The sequence below is a fragment of the Clupea harengus genome, chromosome 9 (assembly GCF_900700415.2).
Source record: "Clupea harengus chromosome 9, Ch_v2.0.2, whole genome shotgun sequence".
NCBI classification, from domain to species: Eukaryota; Metazoa; Chordata; class Actinopteri; order Clupeiformes; family Clupeidae; genus Clupea; species Clupea harengus.
This window is the reverse complement of record NC_045160.1, coordinates 18,368,617-18,395,587: the sequence shown is the minus strand read 5'-3', so window position 1 is coordinate 18,395,587 and position 26,971 is coordinate 18,368,617. Positions and strand designations below refer to the sequence as shown.

Below are 26,971 nucleotides of genomic sequence, written 5' to 3'. Positions count from 1 at the left end.
CCAATGTCAATGTCGATGACTTAGGACAATATCTCATCATAACATCATAAGTGAGTGTGATTAATGTGAAGGTTGAATTTTACCATGCACACGTAAATGTCCATGTATTAGCTAATCATATCCTTGAACAAAAAAAGATGGATAGAAAGGGAAACTACATTGATACTTTGATGTTTTATTAACGATTTTGTGTTTTGAATTAAGGTTGTATGTAAAAAACTCTCTAAAATATCATAAGATAGAAAAAAATAATAAAATAAATACAGTACATCAAGTGTTTTTACAAAGGACAGTTTATAAATGTATTATTGTGGACATTACATTGTGGGGTGTTGTGTTCTTTTCTTATATTGTTATTTTATTATTTGTAAAAGAAAACAAAATAATGCACATATGGGTTTTATGTGAACATTCCATGGATGAAAATGCCTTCCGGCAAATAATGTATTCATTTCTGTATTTTGTCAGTCTTTCCCATGAGATATTTCTTGGTGTTTTTATGTGGTTGGATTAATATTATGAAACATTTTGGAATAAATATGCAAAGGAGGAGGCCAAAACTGGATGATAGAATTGCGAAGATCTCCACAGCAATGGCATACTTCCCTGGTGAGCTCACATAAGCAGGAACGAAAGCAATCCACACAGCACAGAAAATGAGCATGCTGAAGGTTATGAACTTGGCCTCATTGAAATTATCTGGAAGCTTCCTAGCAAAAAATGCCAACAAAAAGCAAATGGCTGCCAGCAGACCAATGTAGCCAAGTAATGTAGCAAACCCCTCCACTGATCCCAGTGTACATTCTAGAATGATCTTTGACCCCTTAAGCCCAATGTTCCTGTGAGGCATAGGAGGTCTTAGGGATAGCCATGCAACACATATAACCACTTGCACACAGGTAAAGAGAAATACACTGCCTCTTTGTTGACCCGGCCCAAACCACTTCATCATTGAGTCTGAACCAGGTCTTGCTGACCGAAAGACGGCCAGAACCACTATAGTCTTGACCAGGATGCAGGAGATGCACAGGACGAAACTAATCCCAAACGCTGCCTGTTGAATGCGACATGACCAGTCTGTTGGCTGACCAATGAACAACAAAGAACACAGGAAGCACAGCTTGAGTGACATCAGGAGCAGGAAGCTGAGCTCAGAGTTGTTGGCCTTCACAATGGGTGTATGTCTGTTGTACAGAAAGACAACAGCTACAGCCGCTGTCATCACAGCACCTGACACAGCAACAGTTGTGAGAGTGATGCCCATGGTGTCGTTGAAAGAGAGAAACTCCACAGTGAGAGGAACACACATGTTCTTCCGATTGTTGGACCAGAACTCCAGAGGGCAGCCCTCACAAGTCAGAGAATCTAAAAGACACAAACAAGACAATTTACTACATTTAGAGTGCTATTACATTTATTTAATATATTCTTATCCCTTCATGGCACAATCTGACTTATTTCATTTTCTAAAATAATTCTAGTTATTAGATGAGTAGGTTAGAAGACAGTTGTGATAGGTGTTTTGTTAATGATGCCACATCTCTAAACTTTATATCCTCACCAGTTGTGTTGCTGATCTCTCCGTCTGCACAAGGAAGGCAGTCAAAGCAGCAGATCGGCTCCCCCTTCCGGTTTGCTTTTCGAGTCCCAGGAGGGCAGGACTCACTGCACACAGACCCTGGCACCTGCATATGCCAGAAGGGTGGAGTGTAATTATTGCAGTGTTATTTCAGTAAGTATGTATCACAATATGAATGTAGGTATAGCCTTAAATGGAATTACTTGCGATCCTGTGGCCCACCAGATGGCAGAATCTTCCAGATGTAGCTGGGATCCCTCCACACGTCCAATTGTGATGTACTTCAGCACACCGTTAGGTGCTTCCTGCCAGTTCACAAGGTCATACACTGCTGGGATGTCCCCACCATGGAAGAGGAAATTCTCCCCAAGCTGAGTGGTGAAGTTCACCTGACTCAGGTGTTGCAAAAGCTTGAAAGAGCACACGTTGACAGTAAAGCTCATCTCGGTTCAAGTCAAGGTGAGTTTTGATAATTATATGATATTCTGTGTTCATAATTTATGTCAAATTATCCGAACAAATTAATTGAGGCTGAAATATTCACCTTAGCTGGGCTGATATTGTAGTCAGAGGAACACTGTTGGCTTCTGTTCATGTCAGTGTTCTCTATTGGACTGCATGACAGCAGAGAGTGAAAGGCATGTGCGGCAGCATACACAGCTAAATATGCATTATAGGTCACCCGCAGATGAGTTGTATCTGTGAAAGTGCTTTGCACCCCTTCCAGGCTCTCTGTCCCACTGCAGGGCGGTAAGGAGGAGGAGTCAGAGCTAGAGCCACTGTCAGGGTTACAACCAAACTCCTCCCTCCAAAGATCTCTCAGAAGGGCGTCTCGTGGGTGACGGGAGGGACGAAGCTGGCGTAAATGTGCCTCTAGGCCTGGGATGGGTGCACTCCTAATGGCCACTCCCAGCACTCCATTGCCGATATTTCTCAGGGCAGGGTTATTGAGCAGGTATGAGCTGGTGCTCCAGGCCTCACTGGCCAGGAACTGTCTACCAGTCACATTCCTGCGAGCAAGCTCCAGCAGCAGTGCCTCCACATCTGTGTACCAGGCAATCACCAGCACCACCCGTGCAGAAGACATCTGCACTGTAGTTGCTGCCCGATCCACGTCCTGGGCCAAGGTCTCACGGTTTAACGTCTCAAAAAAAGCCAGGCATATCCCTGTGCCCTGTGCCCTCTCTCTGAAGGCTTGCACTGCCAGTAGTCCATAGTCGTTATTCACCACCACAGCTCCCACCCAGGTCCACCCATAACGATGAGCAAGGTCGGCCATGGTGCGTGCCTGATACACATCACTGGGAATTGTGCGGAAGACATTGGGGAACTCTCGTCTATTACTCAAACAGGCACAGCTGGCTTGATAGCTGATCTGTGAAGTAGAGGTTTTGAACCAGTTAAAATGAATATGAATCAAACATCACAAACAACATTTCACATTGTGTGAAAGATTGTAAATGTACAGCTGCAACATGACCATCATAAATAAAACATGCTCCGTAATAAATAATACTTCATTCACAGCACGGTATTTTGATTGTCTAACTTGTATGTATATTTGAATCCTTATTAGTACACTGATGCAGGAGCTTTACATTTCGTTAAAGCCATATAATAACTTTTTGAATGGTGATACAACATATAAATCATCAGATCATGTTTCCTGTGCTCTCTGTTTATTCCTCCCCACTATATGATGAATGAGTGACTCACCAGTGGCACCTGCAGAGGGCTGAGGGTCCTGGACAGCATGATAGTTTGAGTAGAAGATGCATCCCCTATAATCACACGCACAGGTCCAGTAGACTTACAGGAATGATTCCCTCCGCTGATCAAAGACATTACTGCTCGTAATGACCAGGGGTATTGGCTACAGTTGTCTAAGATTTGGTAGCCAAGTCGCACTCCTGGGAGGAGGTAGGGATTTCTGTTTATCTCCTCAACAGCAAATACCATAGCATGGGCCCAGCGGTAAGGTTGCTTCTGAAAACTGACATGTGAGACACAAAATTATCATTAGGGTTGCTACTAATACTAATATTAGGCAATACTGGAGACATGTCTGATGCTTCACAATATAAACAAATTAGTCACTGATGCCCGCATCATGAACAAGATCAGTCAAATAAACGTGTTTTGAGGGTTCCTATAGTTTCTTAGTTAAATACATTGGAATCAGGAATCAGCTTCATTCACTTGCTAAACAAAACACACTACAGATTCCTCATTATTTACAATGGCCAATGTTGGGTTTGTTACACATGTCAATATAGAACAGTCCTAAATTCCATTTTAAATAGTGAAGACTGGCCATTTCAATATTTAATCTAATTATCCATTAGAACACCAATATAAATGTTAAAACTGGAACTGAAAATGTTGACATTTTACAAATGTACCTGATGTGCAGTTATTCCAAAAAATATGTGATGAGATTTAGAAATGTAGTAATTCAGGACACATTATGCACATAATGAATTATTGAACTATATGCTCAAGATTGCCCAGTGTTTGTCACCCAAAACCTTTACTGAATAATAATAAATAGCTCAGTAAATATAAAAATGAGGGATTCTGCATTATTGCCCTGGAGATTAGGTTTCAAGGCTGGTGGGGTGACTGCCTTCTCCATTTGCCCCATGTGTATCAAATATAAGATGGCACAGGATAGTTCCCTTCAAAACATTTCTGACATTTTCCCTTGAAAAGGGGACGACGACAAAGAGGAGATATTTGATAAATATCAACCAGAACCCACCCATTAGTTAAAAGGTCAGTTAAACAGTTTAGACAAAGAGGGCACAGATGGCATACTTTGTCATATGTTGTATGACTTCATTTTAAACTCTCAAATGACTACCAAAATACAGTCTTGTAAAACAACAAGAAAAAAACATAGTTTCTTACATTATTTTACATTATTCATTACAAAGAATTAGAGATTTAGTGACAGGGTTGCATGTGATGTCTGGAAAAAAGAGCAAACACGTGATAACAAGCTTATTGTTGATATTGTGAAACATACATTTTATGAATCAAAGATTACGTTTCATCTCAGACTTTCAAATTGATTTTAGGTTTGTTCACACACTAATGCAAATCTGCAATCACACGTCTTCTCGTCTTCAAATACCCAATGAGGTGACAATAACATGGATTAAAAAAGAGTGTATTTTAGAGAGAGAGAGAGAGAGAGAGAGAGAGAGAGAGACTCACCCAAAGCAATGTTTTAGACCAGGCTTCCTAATAAAGCTCAGGTCTGGAGTAGGTGGTTGGTTATGCACCACAAAGAGCCCTCCAATGACCACATCTCCATCCTGAGAGATGCCACGGTCATCGACCCCCTCAGGTTGGTCCCAGCGTGAACAGCTCTGCTGCTGCTCTGCCATCTCAGCCACCACTGCTTCTCCAGGCAGCCAGAGCAGAAGCAGCAGTATGGCAGAAGCCTGCAGCAAAAGGGTTGATGAGGAGCTGGGCATGGGTGAAGCTCTTCTGACTCAGTGCCAGCCTCCCCTTCTGTGTGTGTGAGTGCTGTTAGTATGGGTATTTGTTCAGACCACACGGTCCTGAGAGGACGTGAGAAAAACAAGAATTACAGAGCAGAGAGTTGTTTCCAATTACTCTTCCCAGAAGGCAAGCAGTTAGGGATAATTGTCCAACATTTAGCAATGAGTGTGCGGTTCACTACTGCTCCCACTGGGATGCTAATCTGAGAGAGGTTGGGTGAAGGTTTGCAGTTGTCATTAGGTCATATGGCTGTGTTATTTTGGACCACTAAAACGTTCAACAAGGAGCATGACAAAGACAGCAAGAGAAATACATTTTATAATTCTGTATTCTTACACCTATACCCATAAATCACAGAATCCACAGCGTTTGGTGGGGCAAAAGTGGTACAGGATTTGATAGTCCAGTCAAATGCTCAAACATCACTAACCTCAACTCATTCTTGAGAGCTATCAGACAGGTTAACTGGAAAAAGTTCGCCATAGTGTTTTGAAGGGTGGAATGCTACCTATGTAAGCCCTTACTGTTTATGCTGTGTATTTTACTGAAGATGCTAAAAGTAAATTGTGTGACCTTTGAGAAAACTGAAGTAATTGCTCCAAAATGAATTGAGGATGTGACCTGGAAATATAATAATGGCTATCAAATTTAGCACACAGCTTTAAAAGTACATGTACATGGTGCCCCTACAACCACAGGACCAGGGGCAGACCAGTCCCACTGGTGCTGGATGACAAGGATGGTGAGCCAGGGTGTGATTGAAATGCTCCACCAGTCCATCACTTTGTGGGTGAAGGGGGGGTTACTGACAGACCTCGCCCAACACTGAGGCCTCAAAGTTCTGTCTTTGATCACTGTGCAGCTCACCTGGTGCCTCAAACTGGTACTGGAACTGGAAGTGGCACTCTGATCTGGGATGGCAAATGTTGTGGGCCACTTGGTGATGTAATCCATGGCCATGAGGATCTAGCGGTTCCCTGCGTCTTGCCATATTTGTTTTTCTCTCTCTCAAGAGATGAACTGTTAGCAATAATTGCCCAACATTTAGCGATGAATGTGCGGATGACTGATGCTGCATGGGGACAGTGATTAGCCTGAGTTACATAGATTGGGCAGTTAGTCATTGAAGTAAACACATTTGGTTAAAAAAAAGGTGGGAATAACTGATGTGTTGTCATCACTGAAAAAAAGATACAATCTAAACTTCTCTGATGGAGGAGGGGATGCACAATCAAATTTTTCAGAATTTTATTGCATTGGTAGGAAAAAGCTCAGTTTTCCACTGGGTGCAAATACAAATATTAGATTTCAGTACCTCTACACCAAAACAATCTTAGCATGTTAGTTAAGCTTGAAATGTTTTCTTTTTAAAAATAACAAATAAAAGACACACAAGGTTGGGTTTTGCTTTTGGTATCAAAGCAATTAGAAAAATAAAAGTTTAAATGTTTTATTTGTTTTGTTGCCATTATTGAACTCATAACTAAAAGAGAGCAAGCATGTCTATGTATTGCATCCAGTACGTTAAAAAATTAAATCTGTGCAAAAGCATGAAAACATCTAAAAGTCAGTGCATAGTCATGCTTGACAAGTCCACAGTGAACATGCATTACTTACTAACATAGTCAACAAAGTCAAAAACAGGAAGATTCATGGTGCCTTAAATAAAACCAGATAATCAACATCTGTATGTACAAACAGAACAAAAGACATAGGAAGACTGTACAGCTCTTTTAAAATAAGAGCCAAATTTATAATTACACACATACACATTTTCAAAGGACAAAGAGAAATATCAAAGGACAAAGACCATACTGCTCACCATATTACCTTTGACTCAAAATCAAAGCAATTATTCTGAGTAAGGTCACATCAAGCGTAACAAGCAGTACAGATTGTGAAGTAGTTTCATCAGTTGTGGGTCAATAAAACATAAGCCTCACAGTAGGACAAGAGGACAGGACTTTTCACACATAAAAACAGGTATATTTACAACATGCTGTCTTACTTAACAGCTGACAACCCTCATCGAGAGCGTATAAGTAAGTATAAGTATGAGCAGGAGGTGGAGCGGGCACATAATACACAGAGTTACAGACAAAATCATAGTCTGAGCAGGAAGTAGACCTCAGGTTCTGAAGGAAGACAGGAATCAGAGAGGAGCGCTGAGTCATCTGTGTAGTAATGATCACCATAACTGTATCGGAGACTAGTACAGGCCCCCTCAGGCAAACCTCGGTCCTCCAGTTGCTCGAGATACCCCGCAATGTAGGAGCCAGTGGAGTGCCTGTTAGGCAGAGGATTTTGTGAGCTGGGTGACTTGTGTCGCAGAACTACTCGGTTGCTGTTGGCAGCAGTTCGGGATTTCAGTGCCTCCTGCTTCTCGCGGGCGCGGCTGGCGATGTGCCGCACTCGGCTCTGACTGCGAGAGGACAGCCGACGGGTCAGAAGAGGCGGGGGATCCTCAAGATCATCCGCAGCCTCCGCTGAGCTGACAGGGAAAGGATTCAGAGAGGGCAGGGATGTTGGCAAGGGCTTGGGTGGGATCTGATTGGAGAGGGACGACTGGGGCAGCTCTTCTTGCTCTAAGGTCACTAGCTTGCGTAGCTGCTCTGTCAAGGGGTCTGCAGATTGAGGTCGCTGGTTTAGGCTGGCCATTCTCCTGTTGTCTCGGGATGAAGTGATGAAGCTGCGGCTGATAACTTGGTACTTGCTTTGGAAGTTGCAGGAGATGTCATCAGACGTCAGGTCTCCCAGACTCTTGGACTTGCAAGGGCTCGGGCCTTTAGTTACTCCTGGTGCAGCTAAACTATGCTCCATGTGGGGGGGCGCTGCCTGGGTGTGCTGAGAATATTTGGTTGAGACAAAGCCATTCTCAGTGTAATTGTAGGGAACATCACAGTCTGAGATTGGCGAATACAGGTCCCTGCCCATGGTGGAGTTGTGCCTTTGGGGCTCAGACAGATATTCAGAGAGGTTTCCATTATGAAAGTGTCCGGCTCTCTCATCATGATCATCTGTTTTTTGTGGCATTCCCTGTCTTCCATTAGTCGTATATCCACTGTAAGTGTCCCTCCAATGCCTCCCCGATAAGGTCCTATCATTGATATTGTGGTGATTGGGGTCAGTCCTTGCATTGCTGATTTGGTACCGATCTTGGCACAGATTAGAAAAACTTTGACGCTGGTCTAACTGGAATGGCTGACCAGCATGTCTGTGTGAAGGAGGGGGCTGTAGGGTGGGCTGGTGAAGAGGTGAGGGCTCATTTGAGAGTCTGTCATGCAGAGAGGAAGTGTAATGTGCATTGTGTATGCCAGCAGATATGGTATTATTAAGCCCCCGGCCATTCCAACCATAACCATGTCGTGGAGAGAACTGTGTGGTCTCCAGCGGATCTTCATCGACATTGAGCTCTACCTCCATTAGACTACTACCTGCTGACTCATGACAGAAGACGAAGTGGTCAGGGTTTGGACCGGTGCTGGCTGAGGTGGTGTAGCCATTTGCTTGCCAGGCATGCACTGATCTCTTAGTGGTATACTGGCCTCTTTGGCCATCCTCCCTGTTTTCCCCCCAGCAATCAGTGTCTTCAAGATTCACACCGATTTCCTGTTTAGAAGGGAAAGAATCCAAGGTGCAACCATGTGCATTCTTTCGGAAGTTCTTCTCAACACCAAAGGACTCATCCCTTTGGTTACTTAGAGAAACCGGGGACAGCACTTCCTCATCAAGAATGGTGTACACTGCAGGTTCTGTGGTCTCTGGACTTGAGAGAAGTAAAGGCTCAGAATAGAATGGAACTGTGGATGGACTACTAGTGTTCCGGAGGACTTTCTTAGGGGAAGCATGTTTTTGTGAGTTTGGGATAGCTTTGAGAGGACTGCTTGAAGCATCTGTGGTTTTGATAGTGTTACTTTTATTGTGTTTGTGGGATATTCTATGTGAGTTTGGAGTTACACTGTAGAGAGAGGGGCCATAGATTGATTGTCCTGATTCTGTTTTAGGGGTCCCATGTTCCATTGTGAGTTCAAACTGACCAATCAAGGCCGATATTGACCCACAAGTGTCGTACTCATTGCCCAGGGAAACAGCATCAATAAGCCTTGAGATGGTACTGTCCTGAAGAGATAGCTGACTTTGCTGATCATACTGGTCCACTGCAAGAGGTGAAGGCGAAGAAAGAGATGTTTTGTGATGTACTGGGCTTGAAACCTGGGATGCTGAACTGCTGCCTGGTGCAGGCGAAGAGCAGCATGGAGTTGGCACTTCCTTAGCATTGGGCTTGTGACTGACACGGTCCAGTGAAGAAGGGGCTGTGTTGGGATCATCTACATTTTTCTCTCCTTCTCCAATTACCAGATAGGCAGTATTACTCATCTCATCTGCTCCTGGGATCTTGCCAACAGAGGAGGAATGGTCGTCAGAATTATATGAGGGTGTGGTTTCAATGAGGAGGTCCACTGAGATGGACCTGGGGCGTGCAAAGTGGACCAGATCTGTGGAAGACATTAGAGAGAAAAGGATTATGTCAGCGATTGCAACAGAATCTCATGAGGGATGGAACACCAATGCTGACACACGCCAACCGCAACACAAGGACAAATGTGATGTACCACCAAGTCAGACTGTGAGTGGAGGGATTTGAGAATGAAATTTTTGACATCGAATTTATAAAACAGATTTTGAAAGATGTGACCAGATGACATCTTTGGCTAGAAAGATATTTTCTATTTCTTTTTAGAAATAAAAATTACATCAGTGGAGTGATGTAATATTGAAATGTTTTGGATGAGACAACCTTAGTAAGGCATTTGGTTTACCTGCCAGGGTATCCTAGTCAGTTTTCTACTATAGAGAAGCACAACAGTAGAGACAGAACAAGACAAAAGCAAGTTAAGGTGTTAAGGAAGAAAGGTGTAAACCTGTCAGTCTCTCTTTCTCACAGGGACGGTTACATATAAATACTGTAACTAAAGAGTTGAAATAAAATCAGAAGATACTCTTGAATCTTACTTTGCTCTGACACAAGCTCAAATATTTTGTGTGTGAATAAATTGTCTGGGTGATCCTTACTGTGGAAAAGAACTCTCTGATACAAAAAATCATCCCAATCTACTGACATACTGCGTTCAACTCACTACCATCAAAATGAATAAGTCTCCAAATGACCAAATACGTAACTTAATTCAGACATACTTTGATTACAATGTTCTTTGGTGAGTCTGGGCAGAAATTTGTGTAGGAGTGAGACTCACCGATGAGAGTGTCTGTGATTGGGTCAGGCTTCCCCTGGTCTGGGGACGCCAGGCTGAGCTGGCCCTGCAGCAGCTTTTCCAAGGGCATGGAGACTGGCCTGTGTTGGAGAGGAGCTCGAGGACTGGTACGACGGTCCAACGCCACTTCCTGCGCTTGTAAAGCTTCGCCGGTGCTATTCTTCCGGTCCTCTGCAGCCTCAGCGAGAGCCATTTTGGTCTTCCTTCGGCCCTTGGCAGGGGCGCTGGCTGTGCGCCGCAAGAGGTGATCGCTAAGGGAACGCTTTCGCATGGGGAGTCCGTTCTCAACTGATGCCTTTGAGCCCTTATTAAATAGGCCTCTGATGCCTTTCAGCTGACGGTTCTACAGAAATTACACATACAAGTAGAAACAGACAGAAAGGCATAATTATGAACAGGTCTTCAAAAGGTCAGTGAACATATAACACAATAACCAGTCCAGATATGCATGCTTAACACTATAAAAAACACATAACAGAGGATCCAGTCAGAATGCGAACTTAAAACACAAGGTCTAGTGGTCCAGCAATGACAACACTGTAGTTTCTGTACAAATGACAACACTGTAGTTGCTGTACAAATGACAACACTGTAGTTGCTGTACAAACAACCGATGCAGACAGCTAATTATTAAGTGATGAGTCAGACTGACTATGCCATATTATGAACTGCCAAGAGATGGCAGCACCATCCATTCAGCAAATATAAGCATTCCAGCAAAAGTGCACTGTACAGTGCAAACTGGATTGTCCTGGTATTTTTGCCTCATCTCAATATTTTTATCTTAGAACCTCACACAAAACTTTCAACTTTCAACTTAACAAAAACATCAATGTACCATACCAGGGTATAATCAATTAATTATGTAACCCTCTTTGTGTACTGAGCAATTTGAATACATTAAGGACAATTCTGTTCCTCTTATGTCAATTCTGTAACCACAGATATTATATACCCATATATATATTAGCTTACAATAGAAGTCAAGATAGGAGTAGGAAGATGATATTTAATTGATTGACACAATGTAACATAAAGATTTTTATGTTAAATTCAGTTATTTGGATTTGTAAATCCAAACAGCCCTGTCAAGCGAGTTATCTATAAGGTTTATGTAGATGAACTGTCTGCTATGGTTGTCAAATTAAAATATATGCAGTGTAACACCATTCATAACCTGAGTAGGCCCTTTGGCCTGTATACAACTTTCAGTGATGCAGAGAACATTTTACACAGATACAAAGATTATTCATTATGAATAATTTACAGACAAGGTCAGAATCAATAAAATGTTAGACAAGATTTGCATCTAAAATGGGGATATACAGTGGGGAAAATAAGTATTTGAACCCCTGCCGATTTCGCAAATTTGGCCACTTGCAAAGAAATGTGTGATCTATAATTGTAATGGTAGGTGTATTTTAACAGTGAGAAATAGAATATCAACAAACAAATCCAGAAAACTGCATTTTATAACATTTATGACTTAATTTGTATTTGATGCAGAAAATAAGTATTTGAACCCCCAAGCAAACAGCAAGAATTCTGGCTCCCAATGACCACTTATGTGCCCAAGAAGCACACAGATTAGTCCTCATTAGGCCTAACAAGGTACACCTGATCTCAACTGGTGACGTGTATAAAAGAAACCTGTCCAAAGAATCATACTTCACACCTTCAACCTCACCACCATGGGCAAGACCAAAGAGTTGACCAAGGACGTCAGAGATAAGATTGTAGACCTGCACAAGGCTGGAATGGGTTACAAAACCATCGGCAAGCAGCTTGGTGAGAAGCAGACAACTATTGGTGCGATTATTCGTTAATGGAAGCAACACCAAACAACTGTCAATCGCTCTAGGTCTGGGGCTCCATGCAAGATATCCCCTCGTGCAGTATCGGTGATCATCCGAAAGGTGCAGAATAACCCCAGAACTACTCAGGTGGAGCTTGTGAATGATCTCAAGGCAGCTGGGACCACAGTCACCAAGAAAACCATTGGCAACACACTACGCCGTAATGGTTTGAAGTACTGCAGCACTCGCAAGGTCCCCCTGCTCAAGGAAGCACATGTACAGGGCCGTCTGAAGTTTGCCAATGAACACTTAAATGATTCTAAGGAGGATTGGGAGACAGGATGTGGTCAGATGAGACCAAAATCAAGCTCTTTGGCATCAACTCGACTTGCCGCGTTTGGAGGGGGAAGAATGCTGAATATGACACCATCCCCACCGTCAAGCATGGAGGTGGAAACATTATGCTTTGGGGCTGTTTCTCTGCCAAGGGTACAGGACGACTCCACTGCATCGAGGGGACTATGGATGGGGCCATGTAACGTGGAATATTGGGCTTGAACCTCATTCCCTCCCATTGAAAACGCAACCTTAAGGATTTGGAGAGGATCTGCAAAGAGGAGTGGACCAAAATCCCTCCTGAGATGTGTGTAAACCTGGTGACCAACTACAAGAAAAGTCTGACGTCTGTGCTTGCCAACAAGGGTTATTCCACCAAGTACTAAGTCATGTTTTGCTAGGGGTTCAAATACTTATTTTCTGCATCAAATGCAAATTAAGTCATAAATGTTATAAAATGCAGTTTTCTGGATTTTTTTGTTGATATTCTGTTTCTCACTGTTAAAATACACCTACTATTACAATTATAGATCACACATTTCTTTGCAAGTGGTCAAACTTGCAAAATCGGCAGGGGTTCAAATACTTATTTTCCCCACTGTATTTAGATGCACTGCATTAAGACCGCAGAATTGGATAAAGCAATCACAACACATGCATACAAATTGTGCACATGCACAACATAGCAATGTCCATACAACAGATCATGCTGTGCCATGCAATATACTAAACACCCAGAATACCTTATTAGCTCCTAGAAAGTGCATTATTGTATAGCTGGGGTTGAGGACTAGGGGACTCCACTGGAAAGTAAAGATGCATAACATTTGACACATTTCTAGACTACTAAGATCAAGTCATGTCTTTTCATTAGAAGTATATGTGTCATTATCCACTCAGAAAAAGAAATAATCTCAACAAGTAGCTGGTAAAAAAGGGTTGGAGTCCTGAGGTCACTCTTACCTTTCCGTAAACATCATGCACTGTGATATGGACAAAGATGGATGCTTCTGTCAGACCGTCCAGGTAAACATGTCTGTAACCTACCAGAGAGAAAAAACAAATGTAAGGAGAAAAGACAAGCAGAACAGAAGATGTACTTATTCAGTGAAAGTTTCAAGCATTCACATCCATCAACTCAAGTAAAACAAACATGGATAAATAGATTATTTTCATTACATCTCGCTCCCTCCTTCCCTGTGCTACAATCATGAACCGTTCATCTTGCTGACCAAATTTAGAAAACTCTTTAATTACCTGGCATAAGGCTGCTGAATGCCACGGTTCTCTGACCGACAAAGTCTCGTCCAATTGGGTCGTGGTCCCAGACAAGGAATCGCACCAATGCCATCTCTGGCATGTGTAGAGTAAAGGACAGAGTCTCCTCCCATACTGGGTTAAACCCTTTAAAACAAGCTATGGTTACTTTTCTGATCTGCTGACGTAAAAACCAGGAGAACTACTGGCGGGGTCATAATAGTAATCAACAAAACAACACGGACAAAAATCATAATAATATTAATTTCATCTAATGTAATAATTTATAATTTATTCATAATGTTCATTTATGCATTTATAAAGGATATCATTTATGTTATGTAATATATAATAATTTATGTTATGTAATAACAATTGCCAGAGTACAAAAAACATCTGCTCCACACACAGACACCCACAAGGTTCCAAACACTCCTACCATTATCATCCACCACACGTGTCTGCTCTTTACAGCAATCCACTGGAAGACCAATGATCTCCACCTCCACAAAAGGGTCAATGATCTGAGAGGACAGACAGAGTGATAAAAGCAGGGACACAGATCCTAAAGGTCAAGTAGGAGGATCGATGCAGAGAGAGCCAGATACAAGACACAAATTCATGTGGTATAATCTATTCCTTCACTGGAAGCTCTTGATAAAGGCTAGTCAGCTCATCTCATCATAAACAACTAGGATCAATACGCTCAATTCCAGGAGTCTATTTTGTGTCGTTCTCACTAGGAGGTAATGAAGGGCTATGTCAGTTAGGGAGAAGCTATGTAAGGTAGGGAGGTATTGTAAGTTAGGGAGGTATTGTAAGGTAGGGAGGTATTGTACGGTAGGGAGGTATTGTACGGTAGGGAGGTATTGTACGGTGCCAAAGGAGACCCACCTCTCCCCGGTCCCCCATCATGGAGTCAGGTGGCTTGGGGAGCTGTTGTCCGCTAATGATCTTAAGCAATAGTTGCTTTTTGGGATATGCTGGAAGTGGATCATTAGAAAATGGACTGAAGGATCCTGGGACACAGAAAGAGAAGCATGGCTGTCCTTTACAAGGTTCACTTCAATCCAATTATGTATTTATCAACGAAAACCAACAAATACACTCACTGCTCACTCCATTACGTTTTACAATTTATTTTATGTACAGGGTTAGGTGGAGTATTCCTGTTGTACACCTTTATTTAATCAGTAATTATGGGAACTATGTATCTTCATAGTATCTGTGCCTGCACACATAATTTACCTGCCACTTTTATGCAGTGTGACTGACAGCATTGTGCACAATGTTTTTTTCTTCAACTCCTTGTTGAACTCACCTTTGCACATTGGTGGAGGTTTCAGCACATAGCCACTGCCACCATTCACCATGAACTTGGCTCGGTTTAACTGCATCATACGACCTTCTGTCTGGTAGTTCAGAGCCACTGAATTACAGGAAGAGACAAGACAACCATATGGAGGTAATTATTTCCTCTCTGAGTTATGTACATAAATATATGACAAAAACATTACAAAAAACAGTTTTAGAATAATATTATTAACAAGCCAAACAGAGGTAAACAGAGATTTTGTGTCAAATAACTAACTGAAGGGCACTGTGTAAGCACAATAAACAATGGCGTGAGAGATAAGCATAGAAGAGCCCATCCTCATGGGTGTGATTTGGTCGGGTGATGATGTGAACGTGCATATAGGGCGGTACAGTGCAGTCCAGATGGTGTCTGGGAGAGCATATGGCCGTGCAGAGGGGACCCCACAATGACACACCATGATAAGGTCAGTGGGTCAGCAGCTGTCACTGGGAACACACACTGATCAGTCTACAGTTAGTGTGATAATTGAAAGTTGACGTGTCCCATTTGTGCTGCGACTTACAAAGTGTGTCTTGTGTGCGTGCATGTATGTGTGTTTGTCTATCAGTGTCCACAGTTCAGCAGTCTCTCACCTAGCTGGCAGCCCACATTCCAGTAGGCCTGCGGGTTGAAGTTGCTGGAGTCGATACGGTAGGCAGATGGATAGATGCGAGAGAGCTGCTGGTGGTTCAGACGGAGGAACTCTTCCGCTCGGTGGTGGACCAGCTGCTGTGCCCTTGTCTCACTGAATGACAGCACATTCCCTGGGGCACCTAACAGACACAGCACCAACCAAAATACAGACAATAAAAGACAAGTAAGACTTAGATCAAATTGAATTCACCTTTGCATTTGGATTGTTATTTTGTCCAAATCAGAGTGTTAGTGGTATTGCAATTGTACCAGTATAATCCATATTTTCTTAATCGCTCTGAATCAAATAGATTAATGTGAGTAAACAGGAATATTGGGTATCCTAGGGCAGAGTCCTACCCTCATCCAGAGCTTGTTGTGCGGCCAGAGTGTTGGTGAGTCCCACCAGAGTAGACAGATCTCTACTCAGCTTTATAGTCCTCCTCCGCCGGCCACCTCTACATTAAGACACACACAAAAAGAGACATTAAGGCACACAGGCCGTAATGAATCAGATGAGCACACACCCCTGTGGCCATACACAAATATATACCCACTGATGATGAGAATAAAAACAGACAAAACCTTCATTAATTATCTTGGTGTCTGAGATACAGTAGTAGTATTGAGCCCGGTAGTCAGAAAGAAACCTTGGCCTACAAGCATTCTCTTGTCATCTGGTGCTTTCAAATTCAGACAGTTATTTGACTCGCACAACAGCATGAGTGTTAGATCCAGATGAAACTGCTTATTAAATTCATTGATGTAGACTTAGATTCTGACTTTTACCACATCAACAGTTACTCATTGATCTAATGACATCCCACAGGCCCAATGGCGTCCATTAGCCATGGTCGTGTCACAGATAGTCTTCATCGGTGTGCCACGTCCCTTTCCTTCATGCTTTCAGATCACCATTTCATCTTTATTGCCTCTTGTAACAGAGAAGGGCATATGCCTTTGAATTCCCTCTGTTTAATGGCATCTGGCCAACCCTAAAGTCACATGATGTCATGTCACATCATATTAAAATATATACCAAATGAGGTGGCGGTGGCTTAGGAATTAATGTGGTCATTTGGCCTGTTTCACGTTTGGCTTCTCCTGACCTCATACGCTTGAGCGAGACAGAATTCAAACGTGACGATGGCCTTTTGGGTTCAACGGTGGATACAATTCCAGTGCCACTGGCTGTTCTCTTCTTGTCCTGCTTATAGAATAATCAATCAATCCAAAACAATACCACCATCACCACGCTCATCACCTGTAAGGCACGCCAACTAACTCCTTTCCGTAGACCTCCTCATTCTCTTCATCATCTGTGTCCACATCCACACTCTGACACTTCATCCTGGACTTGGAATTTCTCTGAGAAATAAAAAACAAAGCTTATGTCTCAACTAACACAGCCATTACTGTGCAAAGTACGTCCTGTGTGTTAAATGCCTAGACGTATATAAGCTAGATCATATAAATTGTATAATGCATAATCATAATTGATGTATAATCATAATGAAAACATGAACAATTAAAAATATAACATTTTTCATATCGGTAAATATGTTGCCACAAGGGAGAAGATGTAAGTATTTCGACATTTGAGCGGTACTTTTGCCCACCTTGTGTTTGAGGTTGCCAATGAAAGACCGACTCTGGGATTTCTTCAGGGTTTCTTTGGAGTTCTGGATTAAGAATGTTAGTGCAGAAGGTTAAAAACAACAAAAAAGGTAACGCATTTGTAATGTAATGTAATGTAATGTAATTTGTAATGTAGGCTGATAACTTTAATCTGCAACAGTTTTTTCGATTCATTCACATTCAATTCTCTGCATTTATTCTTATGGCGAGTGCTGGTATCCAAACCAATTTCAGGAGGACTGAATAGCTACACTGGAGTTTCATATGAGGATAACCCGGCACAGTCTTCATGAGGAGAGGAGGGAACAAAGGGAGACCCTCCCTCTGCATTTTGACAGAGGGAGCTACAAGGACTTGAATCACTGGAATCCACTGGAATCAGGCTGGAAAGCGAAAGCCTGAATATCCCACAGCCCACTCATTCACTGCTCTCACTTTATGCCAACCAACCCAAGGGTGTCCATACGTGTCCCCCACATTTGTTTTCTAGATTTCTCACTGTCCTTTTAACTTTCTCTCTCTCTCTCTCTCTCTCTCTCTCTCTCTCTCTCTCTCTCTATCTCTCTCTCTACCTCCCTCCCTCCCTCCCTCTTTCCCTCTCTCCCTCTCTCTCTCTCTGTTTTATGTGTGTGTGTGTGTGGAATCAAGATGATTCAAGGAATCTGTGAAGCTGAAGAACTCAAACAATAGGGTTTTTACACAGGCAGAACAAATGAAACATTCATAGATTCTAGATTTTCTTGACTGTAGTCAGGAGTTCAAAGAGTTATCCTGAAAACCATCAATAAAAAAGTAGCCACAGAAAGAAGAAAGTAGTGAAAAACTGATATAAATAATGTACTTAAACAGAAATTGAAGTAGGAGTAGTTTTGAGCTCATGACCTCTCATACTCTTCCCAAAGTTACACATCATTTTAACTTTTTTTCACATAATATATTGGGGCCATGCTCCATGTGGATGCTGATTCCTGACTTGAGCGAATGTGTGTCTGGTGTATATCCTTGGGTATCGTGAGTAAATGGTTCAGTTGGTTCAGCTGTGTTACTGCATATGCGTGTGCTGTTTATGCTGTGGAATACACAAGCTCTTTGAGCCAGTTGTGGTGAACCTGCTGAAGAGAACATGCTGCAGGCACTGTGGTATATGTGGTTTATGTTTTATATGTGGTATATGTGGTATATGTTTTTAAATGTGGTATATGTGGTATATGTTTTATATGTATATTTGCCTGCTGTGGTGCTGTTGTACATCTTCACCTTTTTGAGGTTTCTGTGGAGTCCCTCGTGTGTGGCACGCAGCAGGGCCCCGATGGAGAAGCTGTCTGTGTCCTCTTTGTCCCCGATCTGTGACTCCTTCTGCAGAGAATCAAGCTTCTTCCTGATGTGGGATTCCACCTGGCGTTGGATTATGCTGTTGCTCTGGTGTGAGTGTGAGGGAGGCGTGGATTAGTGCCGTTTTGTTACACTTGAAATAAACAAGGACAATATCTATCCTCAGGCAAATGAGACAGGAAAGCAGAGCTTTAATTGCTGGGTTGGCAGCTCTCCAGATGCTGCTGTATTTTCCCTGCTAGGCTTCGTAAACTACTGATGTGAACAGTGTTGGGGCCATAGTGTGTGTATGTGGCGATTCGATTCCCGCATGGGGCGCTGTTGGCTCTGGGGGGCAGGTCCTCCCCAGACCTTCAGTGCTCAGGTGGCCTATCTCCCGGGCCTTTCTGTGTGGAGTTTGCATGTCCTCCCGGTGTTCACAAGGGGTTTCCTCCACTAAGAACCCCAACAGAAAAAACATGCAAAAGAACAGAACACTCTTCGTCCGTCCCTGACCAAGACAGACGGCTCAAATCACTTGGTCCCCGGGCGCTTAAAAGCTGCCCACTGCTCCTGGAGTCCTGGAGGAAGGACAGTCCGGGATGGGAAAAAGCAGAGGCTAAATTCACACCGACCTCAGGCCTGCGTGTCCGTGTGTGTGTGTCCTGTGTCGCCTCCATATATCGCGTGTGTTGCAGTGTGTCGCTTGTGAAGTCTGACAATTATTATTATTATTATTATAGTGGCTTCTCTATCCACATGATCTGTAAATGACTACCACCTCCGAGGTGGTTCTCACAGCAGTGGATCCATTAAGAGTCCATTAAGTCCATTTTTCCTTTTTTGTTTAAATGGTGGAAAGAGACATTCTAATATTTATTATAATGGCAATATATGTAGACTGTTAGCTAGTGTAAGACATATATTAGTTATCTGATAAACCATAAAAACTACATTGTTCTTCTCAGTGTTGTGTTACTGTCTATAGTAAGACACTTTATGTATAATTTAACTAATGAAGTTAAAACTTTTTCAAATAGGTGCTGTTACAATTTAGTTCCAAATTATGAATTATTTATCTCATTTTGACACTATTTTTCAGGCACAGTGAAATAACAAGATTTTAAAGATTAGCAAAAGAAATGCTAATCTAAATCCAATGCGTTCTCTTATAGTATCTTATGTTAATGTTTATAATAATATCATAGTATCTTATATTTTTATAAACAGAAAGATGACATTGTAAGACACTATAATATGCCAACCAATTTGAGTTTTATACATCATTTAAAATCAAGAAAGCGTGTCATATGTCCCATGAAATATTTTTTTGCCCCACAAACATTCAATTCACTATTAATTACCTTTAACAAAGCAAAAGCACGGTGCTCTGATACAATTATTGTTAAATGACCATGAACTCAGCATCATATCCAGCACACATTTGGCATCCAAATTAATGTTTCTGATGACAGAGTGTGTTGTTTTGTTTGTGTGTGTTCCAGTCAAGAATTTCTGTAGAAATACCAGCAATAGCTCTGCATGTATCAAAACACTCAGTAATCACGCCAAAATGAAATCATTTTAAGATTCCAAGATTTAAGATCAAAAGGAAAGTTCCTGTGATGTATTACATGAATACCAAATGGACTGAGTTATTATTTAAGAGCCTCTACTGGCATCACAATCACAGGAAGATAACTCAGCACAAGAGCACAGAGGATGCAAATCCTGAACATAATTTCACACCAAGCAAAGAGATGCTGCAGAAGCATTTCACACAGTGCCAGGACATACACATAGAGTTACAATGAACACTATCGTGGAATGAAACACATACGATACTGAGTAACCTGTTGGTTTATATAATCCATTTACACATAATTATATAATCCATGACACAAAGAAAGTACAGAGGTTTCCAGAACATTCTTGCCATCCACCCATGGATATTTCAGTTGATTTCCATAATCATTAAAGCTTGTAGCTATTGTGCAAACATCTCCTACTGTTCGTAAGAAGAGAGCCAATCTAGACTATTGTGTGCTATTTCTGGATAGCAGCAAAGCATGCTGGGCTCTCGTCAGTCAACTCACTTTGCCCTAAGTTTGGCACAGCTGGTCTGCTGGGTACCATCATAGATACCTGGGAATGTGGTGAAAAGCGTGATTTGTGAAAGAAAGTGTTAAAGAATACTAAGTGAGAGACAAGCGACAGAGCAGAGGTGAAAATGATTAAACAATGAGAAAAGTCAGACTGAAAATAAAGACAAGGGAGACGAATACAATGAGTAGGGCTTTTGGAAAATAGGAGACTAACAGCTAGAAGGGCAAAAGTTATGATAGGGAATTATTTTCGTCTGAGCAAACCTGACATTTTCAATGTCCGTTTGGCAGTGGTCACCTGTGTGTGGGGGATGGGTATGCTGTGTTTGGATTTGGCACTTACGGAGCTGTTTCTCAGTTTGAAGTCGTCCTCAATCTCATCGGCGCTGTCATCATCTGACACTTCCCCCTCTTCTGCATCGGCTGACAGATGTGTGGGCAGACGCTTACCCTGTAGAGACACAACAGCGGCAAGATCCCCCGTTAGTGCCCTTTGATCCTCACAGAACATTTAAAAAGACAACCGTCTATTTCGAGGGACGAATTCTTACATTCTTACACTTGCCATCAGTAGGAATCAGTTATCTTCAGGAGGTATGACATTATATTTATAAACCCATGTATAACTTTTGGGATCATAGTGGCGAATCTTAGGAATTCATCTCTACATTCTGTTTGCCATTCAAGTGCCATGTAAGTGATGTACATGTATGTTGCCCATCTAACAACAATTCCATAAATCAGCATATAATCCATTACATGTGATGATGGAAAATACACTCCTTTTCTGGGTATCAAATATTGCAATTTTCTGTCTCCTTTTGATGTCTTTTCAACCGTTTTTTCTCCTTCCCTCCCTTTTTCATGGAGCCAGTTAAGGAGGAGTTCCTGAGGCACCTGATGCCTTACTTTCCATCTGTGACTCTGCCAGAAAACCAAGTCAACAAATGTCATCATAGCAAACTGTAATGGGAGTCTGATGAGCCTAATTTAGGAGGCTACCTCATACATATAAATGCGACATAGATGCAACAGCTGCCATTATGCGCTAGTACCCTCAGAACATAAAGGCTGTATGATGGTGAGATATGCAGAGAGAGAATTTGCAAATGAGTACCTCGGGTACAATTTAAGTGACCTTGATAGGAAATTAGTCTTTTTGAGCCGACACAAGGGCCACCACCACTACTCTAACTTGCAGCATGTGACTTGGGGTCCTTTACAACCACAGAAAGTCTAGACTTCAGTTTTACATCTTATAGGGGGGGTGGTATCCCCATCACTGCAGTGGGGCATCAACACAGCAGGTTGAGGGTGTTCTACTGTCCAGTCTTCCTAGAATGTTGCACATCCAGGTACTGGTCAGTTCCCAAAGACGATTAGCTTCAGAAGCTTGATGGTACAGGGTTGAGCTACAGGGTCCTCTGTTTGCAACTATATTATATAATAATAATGTTGGTTGTAACTATGAGACCAAGTGGTGTAGGAGGGCTGTTTTTTCTGTATGCAATCTTCGGTCTTGAGGCCAAGTTTAACCATCTGTAATTGCTCACCATCGATGGAGCCCATCATGGGAAGCCGTCTCGAGACGGCTCCATATGACGTTGAGATGCCCTCATTAGGAGAAAGTCCCATGGGGTGGCAAGCTGCTGGGACCATCTGTCCTCACCTCCCTCAGCTGTGGCAGTGCCACCCCCTGACTCCTCTCTTAAGGACCATCTCTCCCTTCTGCGCCCTGTCTCCACTCTCCGTGTCTGCCCATGCTATTTATAGATAGCGGGCTATTTATTTTTTAAGGCAACAGACAGTAAGAGGAGTGCATTTCGAATGTAATGGAGTGTGTTGCTCATTGCGCCAGAGAGGAAAAAAGGCCTTGAGGAATGCTGTTTTTGTTGTTTTGTTTTGTTGTGTGTTTTTTTTTTGTCTGCCCATCTGCGTGCATCCGTGATCATTTAAGTGCAAAAGTCTGTTTGTGTGGGCATGTTTGCTTGTACATGTTTGTGTGTGTGTGTGTCCATAATGGCAAGTGGCCAACAAGCTATCATCCAGTCCTTATGAACAATTCTCATTCACACTTGTAATCTTCCATGACTAACACAGAGACCTACTTTTCCCATTCATCTTCTGTGTCTTTTCACTTGTGAAAGAGGAAAGAGGAAAATAAACATGAAAAAAAAAATCAAAGCTCCTCAGAAAAGACACTCTAGAATGACACTTGAAAAAGTCTCTGTGTTGTTTTAAGGATTGAGGGGGGAGGCAGCATCTTGAACGTGGATTATGTGAACAAACTAACCTCTAGAGGGAGAAAACTATAAGGAAAGAACAGAGATGATAGAGGAGGGACAGAGGAAAGAAGAGAGGATGAATATAAAGGGAGGTTACAGAATGAGGAAAGATCAAGAGTGTGAGCACTGAAACCAGAGAGAGATAAAAGAAACACAGACGATGCAGAGAGGAGAAACAACAGATCAATAACGGGATGAAGAAAGCCATAAAACCACAGAAGTGCTTAACCTTTATAAGGATCTTGCCCCGCAGGCTGTTGGGGCTGGGAAGCTGCTTTGGGTCTTTACTGAAAGCCTCCTCAACATCCAGCTTGTCCCCAAAGATTTCCCTCAGGTGCTGGGCAATCTTCTTTTGCTGCTGGATACTACAGTGGTTCTCTATCGACAGGATGACTGGGTACCTGAAAACAGGGGTAGGGTAATGTTTGATGAATGTGGATATATGGCAGCTATTCCACATATTAGACAGTGACATATGGCACACCGTGATGCAACAGTTATACTCGCACCAGCCTTTCCCAGCTATGTCATTAACATACATTCAAAGGGAGACAATCTGCAACACCTGTTATTTCTGGATCAAAGGAGAAGTATGTCATAGATCAACACAAACTTGTCAAACTGATGAGAGTCTTTTTGCAAACAACCACTAAATGGGGACAGGCAGCCTAACTCAGAACCACACAATGAAACACTGCTAGTGCATAGTCATCAGACATGTGCAATATGTTATTCATGATTAATATACACAACTGTGACTTTCTTTTATGCTGTATAATCAGTGTCCTTTTGAGATTTTGAGATTTTGACACAGCGATTGGGCCCAACATACCGAAGAAACTAAAGTAAGAAGGTACTCTTAGAAACTCTCAAAGTTTTGTAATGTTCCCTGATTTTGTTCTGCCTGCATAAGAATCATGAACAAACCCCATATTTCTTCACACCTCATTTTACCTACATGCCTGTGGGGGGGGAGTCACATCACTGTGAGCTCAGAAATGAAATGGCATATTCCTTGCAGGAACGCTAAAATGAAATGGCATCTAGAAAGCGTCACTGTCTAAATGTCAAACCTGTCCGAAAGATAGGTCTGCCCTCAGGGCTTACGGCTGCACATGGGGACTGAAGAACACCTTAACCGTGGCCCTCACTAATCACACACACAACCACACACATGCATACCTGCACACACACACACACACACTCTGCAGAGCCAAGGTAAATGATAGGTGTAATTTGCATGTGATTTGCACTCTCACTCCCGCTATTATGTGCTGCCATTAGTGAAAACAGGTGGCCGTGAACTGATAAAATGTGATGCAGAAAAGGGAATTCAAATATCAGGACAGGACGAATGTTGGCATCTGTCAAATTTCTGGAACTACAGTGCTTTCATTCTGTATGCTGAAGGTTCTCATTAATCAATTAGGCTCACATGCATACAAAATTAAGATGTTAAGTGTTAATAGCAATATCAGTATGGGGAGTTCATAATGACTCAGAAATGCAGACCTTGTTTATACAGGCTTTCTATTTGCCTACATTGCAAGACAGCACCTGCTGAATGTCAGAGAAACAGATAAAGAGGAAAGGGCAATTTGTCACTTACTCATTGTTGATAAAGGCATACTTGTCGATTGTCTCTACAACAGACTTGAAGGTGATCTTAGAAGTGAGAGTATAGCCATGCTGGACCATGGGCTCTCCGTCTGGGCCATCCCAGCAGTCCACTGCTCAAGAGAGAGAGGGGGCTTAGGAGACTGTATAGGTGAATGGGCGAATGGATGAATGGACTGATAGACTGATAAGTGTATGAACTGAAACCACTGGCACGATGTGCAGGAGTCTTCTTACCCTCCACACAGCGGCAGCCAGCCTGCAGCACCCAGGCATACATGTCCGTCTTGGAGTGAGAGAGGAGCTGGTCTCCAGTCAAGTAGGTGTTGTGGGAGGACGAGATGAAGTAGTTACACAGCGACTGATCCATATCCTGGTTCACCTCGAGATGCATGGGATTAAATATGTCACATGTTGGACTGCGCATAAAACTGGTAAACCCTAAAGGATATGAAAAGAGAGAGAGACTGAGGCGGAGAGACGGGGGGCAGGCAGGGCAAAGAATAGCAATAATACAACCGAAGGCATAATTCCAGTCTGACATCAGGGCTTACATAAGACCATACTCTAGGTCATAAAAATGTATACAGTTATTAATAAAGCAATCATCCAATATTAAAATGAAGTACTATGAGATCCATTAGAGCACCACTCTGGGCTGTAAAACAGTTTCAAAGTCAGAGGGAGGGCCTATTGAGGGTCTATCTATTTTTGCAGCAGAATTACCATAAATGAGCTGGCTAAGTGTTATATTATTATGATTATTATGATTATTATTATTATTAGGGTGTATTTCCAGTGGTCTAATCAGCACACACACAAACAAAAAGCTAAACTGAAACATGCTTTACCCCTGCATTATTTTTTATTGTGTTATTGTCCATTTTGGGGGGACTCAAGTGAAGACAGTTAAAATGGGGGAAATTATTCAGGCCAATCTCACCTTCAATCCCTAAAATTCCTTTCTGCTTATTCTCCTCTGAGTTTTCAAATTTATCAATGATGTCCAGGCAGCACTCCACTGTCACATTTGGCATCTGCAGGGTGGAGGAGAGTGGCATGGCAGATATTATTTATTTAACTCCTGTCAAACTGTTTCAGAGTTCATCTCTCAGGCTCATACAGAATCTTCTTTCTTCATCTTTCTTCTTTTTTTTTCTTCTTCTTCTTCTTCTTCTTCTTCTCCTCTTTCACTCCAACTGCTTGCCCCATTCCCCCAGTCGCTTCTGCCCTCCTGATCCATATCTTTGAAGTGCACAGATGTCGAAGCATGACTAGTAGCTGGAGGAGTGCATTGTCCCGTTGAGCCCCTTGGCTGGACAGCAGTGTTTCTATCAATTTTTTATTTTAGGGCCAGTCCAGAATTGTGAGTGTATTCAGCCGAAAGAGGGGAGGGGAAGGGAGGGAGAACTCAAAGAAGAGCAGAAAGAGCATTCATGCATAAGGCAAATGATAAGACCAGAAAAGATAAGACCACAAAAAGGGAAGGAGGTAGAAGGAATCGGAAAGAAAGGCTTTGCTAAAAGGCGGACACCAGAAAAGGTTTAAGAGAATCCCAAATACTAAGCTGCAAGTCTGGCATGAAATTAATGTGAATTAGTCTATTGAATATACAGGAAGGAAAAACCAAGCCACAACCAAAAATATCAGTGGTAAATTCCTCACAGAGATTAGGGTCAGTGGACCATACAGAGTTAATGTAGGGACAGCAAGGGTTTTTATGAAATCAGGTTACTACCTCCTCACCATTCATAAACATTCGCAAAAATGCAGGCTTCCATATTCTAACTTGAAATCACATTATACTCTTTGTACAGATGCACCGTATGGATGGAAAATTTAGAAGGCACAGGTTTCACGTTACAAAAAAGATTATACAAAATATGGTTTTGTCATTCAATAGCTTTGGAGTAGGAACCTTTTGCTCCACACGTAGGAAGTTGCCCAGCTCCTCTGCTGTGAGGTGGTCTTTCTTCTCACTGTAGCACATGAGCAGTAGGTACAGGTCACGGCGTAGGGACATCATCTTATAAAAGACGCTGAACTCCTCGAATGTGAGTGTGCCCTGTTGGTCATCTGTGTCTGCTTCCTGGAGAGTAAAGGGACAGAAAGGAAATGACAAAGACACATTTTAAGCTCCAATTCTGATAATCTGTAGTGAAAATTGAGCATTTTATTGAAATCATATTTAAAGTAGGACAATTGGTGTTACTTGGAATGCACTGAAATGGAACTTTCCATTGAGTACTTAGAAAAATGTACAAGATGTCAGTA

General features: G+C 42.2%; 2 protein-coding genes across 6 annotated transcripts in view; both read right to left on the bottom strand.

The window, feature by feature from the left end:
- Positions 1 to 71: 71 nt before the first annotated feature.
- LOC105897115 (extracellular calcium-sensing receptor-like) lies at positions 72 to 6,049 on the bottom strand. The gene is made up of 8 exons (XM_012823995.3): positions 5,957 to 6,049; positions 5,140 to 5,148; positions 4,799 to 5,028; positions 3,296 to 3,572; positions 2,124 to 2,954; positions 1,783 to 1,989; positions 1,562 to 1,685; positions 72 to 1,365 (listed from the first exon to the last, which is right to left on the bottom strand). The coding sequence occupies exons 1-8, from the start codon at positions 6,047 to 6,049 to the stop codon at positions 449 to 451; spliced, it is 2,688 nt and encodes an 895-aa protein (XP_012679449.2). The 3' UTR covers positions 72 to 448.
- Positions 6,050 to 6,320: 271 nt separating this feature from the next.
- plch1 (phospholipase C, eta 1) overlaps positions 6,321 to 26,971 on the bottom strand; it is a 39,341-nt gene continuing 18,690 nt past the window's right edge. For 2 of the 5 annotated variants that reach the window (XM_031573729.2, XM_031573727.2), the window contains exons 5-23: positions 26,616 to 26,786; positions 25,641 to 25,734; positions 24,935 to 25,138; positions 24,690 to 24,810; positions 23,310 to 23,481; positions 21,139 to 21,246; positions 18,637 to 18,798; positions 17,361 to 17,423; positions 17,006 to 17,109; positions 16,102 to 16,199; positions 15,702 to 15,881; positions 15,073 to 15,180; positions 14,646 to 14,770; positions 14,191 to 14,275; positions 13,752 to 13,898; positions 13,458 to 13,537; positions 13,238 to 13,297; positions 10,345 to 10,705; positions 6,321 to 9,585 (exon numbers count right to left, since the gene is read on the bottom strand). In XM_031573729.2, the coding sequence (XP_031429589.1) occupies positions 7,193 to 9,585; positions 10,345 to 10,705; positions 13,238 to 13,297; positions 13,458 to 13,537; positions 13,752 to 13,898; positions 14,191 to 14,275; positions 14,646 to 14,770; positions 15,073 to 15,180; positions 15,702 to 15,881; positions 16,102 to 16,199; positions 17,006 to 17,109; positions 17,361 to 17,423; positions 18,637 to 18,798; positions 21,139 to 21,246; positions 23,310 to 23,481; positions 24,690 to 24,810; positions 24,935 to 25,138; positions 25,641 to 25,734; positions 26,616 to 26,786 (4,836 nt within the window). In that variant the 3' untranslated portion in view covers positions 6,321 to 7,192. Of the gene's footprint in view, positions 9,586 to 9,909; positions 9,938 to 10,344; positions 10,706 to 13,237; positions 13,298 to 13,457; positions 13,538 to 13,751; positions 13,899 to 14,190; positions 14,276 to 14,645; positions 14,771 to 15,072; positions 15,181 to 15,701; positions 15,882 to 16,101; positions 16,200 to 17,005; positions 17,110 to 17,360; positions 17,424 to 18,636; positions 18,799 to 21,138; positions 21,247 to 23,309; positions 23,482 to 24,689; positions 24,811 to 24,934; positions 25,139 to 25,640; positions 25,735 to 26,615; positions 26,787 to 26,971 lie in introns of all 5 variants that reach the window. The other 3 variants (XM_031573731.1, XM_031573732.1, XM_031573728.2) reach the window with 3 other exon arrangements.

Coding starts and splice junctions, on each gene's coding strand:
- LOC105897115 (XM_012823995.3), bottom strand. CDS start 6,049: ATGGCCATGGATTACATCACCAAGTGGCCCACAACATTTGCCATCCCA. Junction 2,955..3,295: donor GCCCTCTGCAGGTGCCACTG/GTGAGTCACTCA, acceptor TCTACTTCACAG/ATCAGCTATCAAGCCAGCTG. Junction 1,366..1,561: donor AGAGATCAGCAACACAACTG/GTGAGGATATAA, acceptor TGTGTCTTTTAG/ATTCTCTGACTTGTGAGGGC.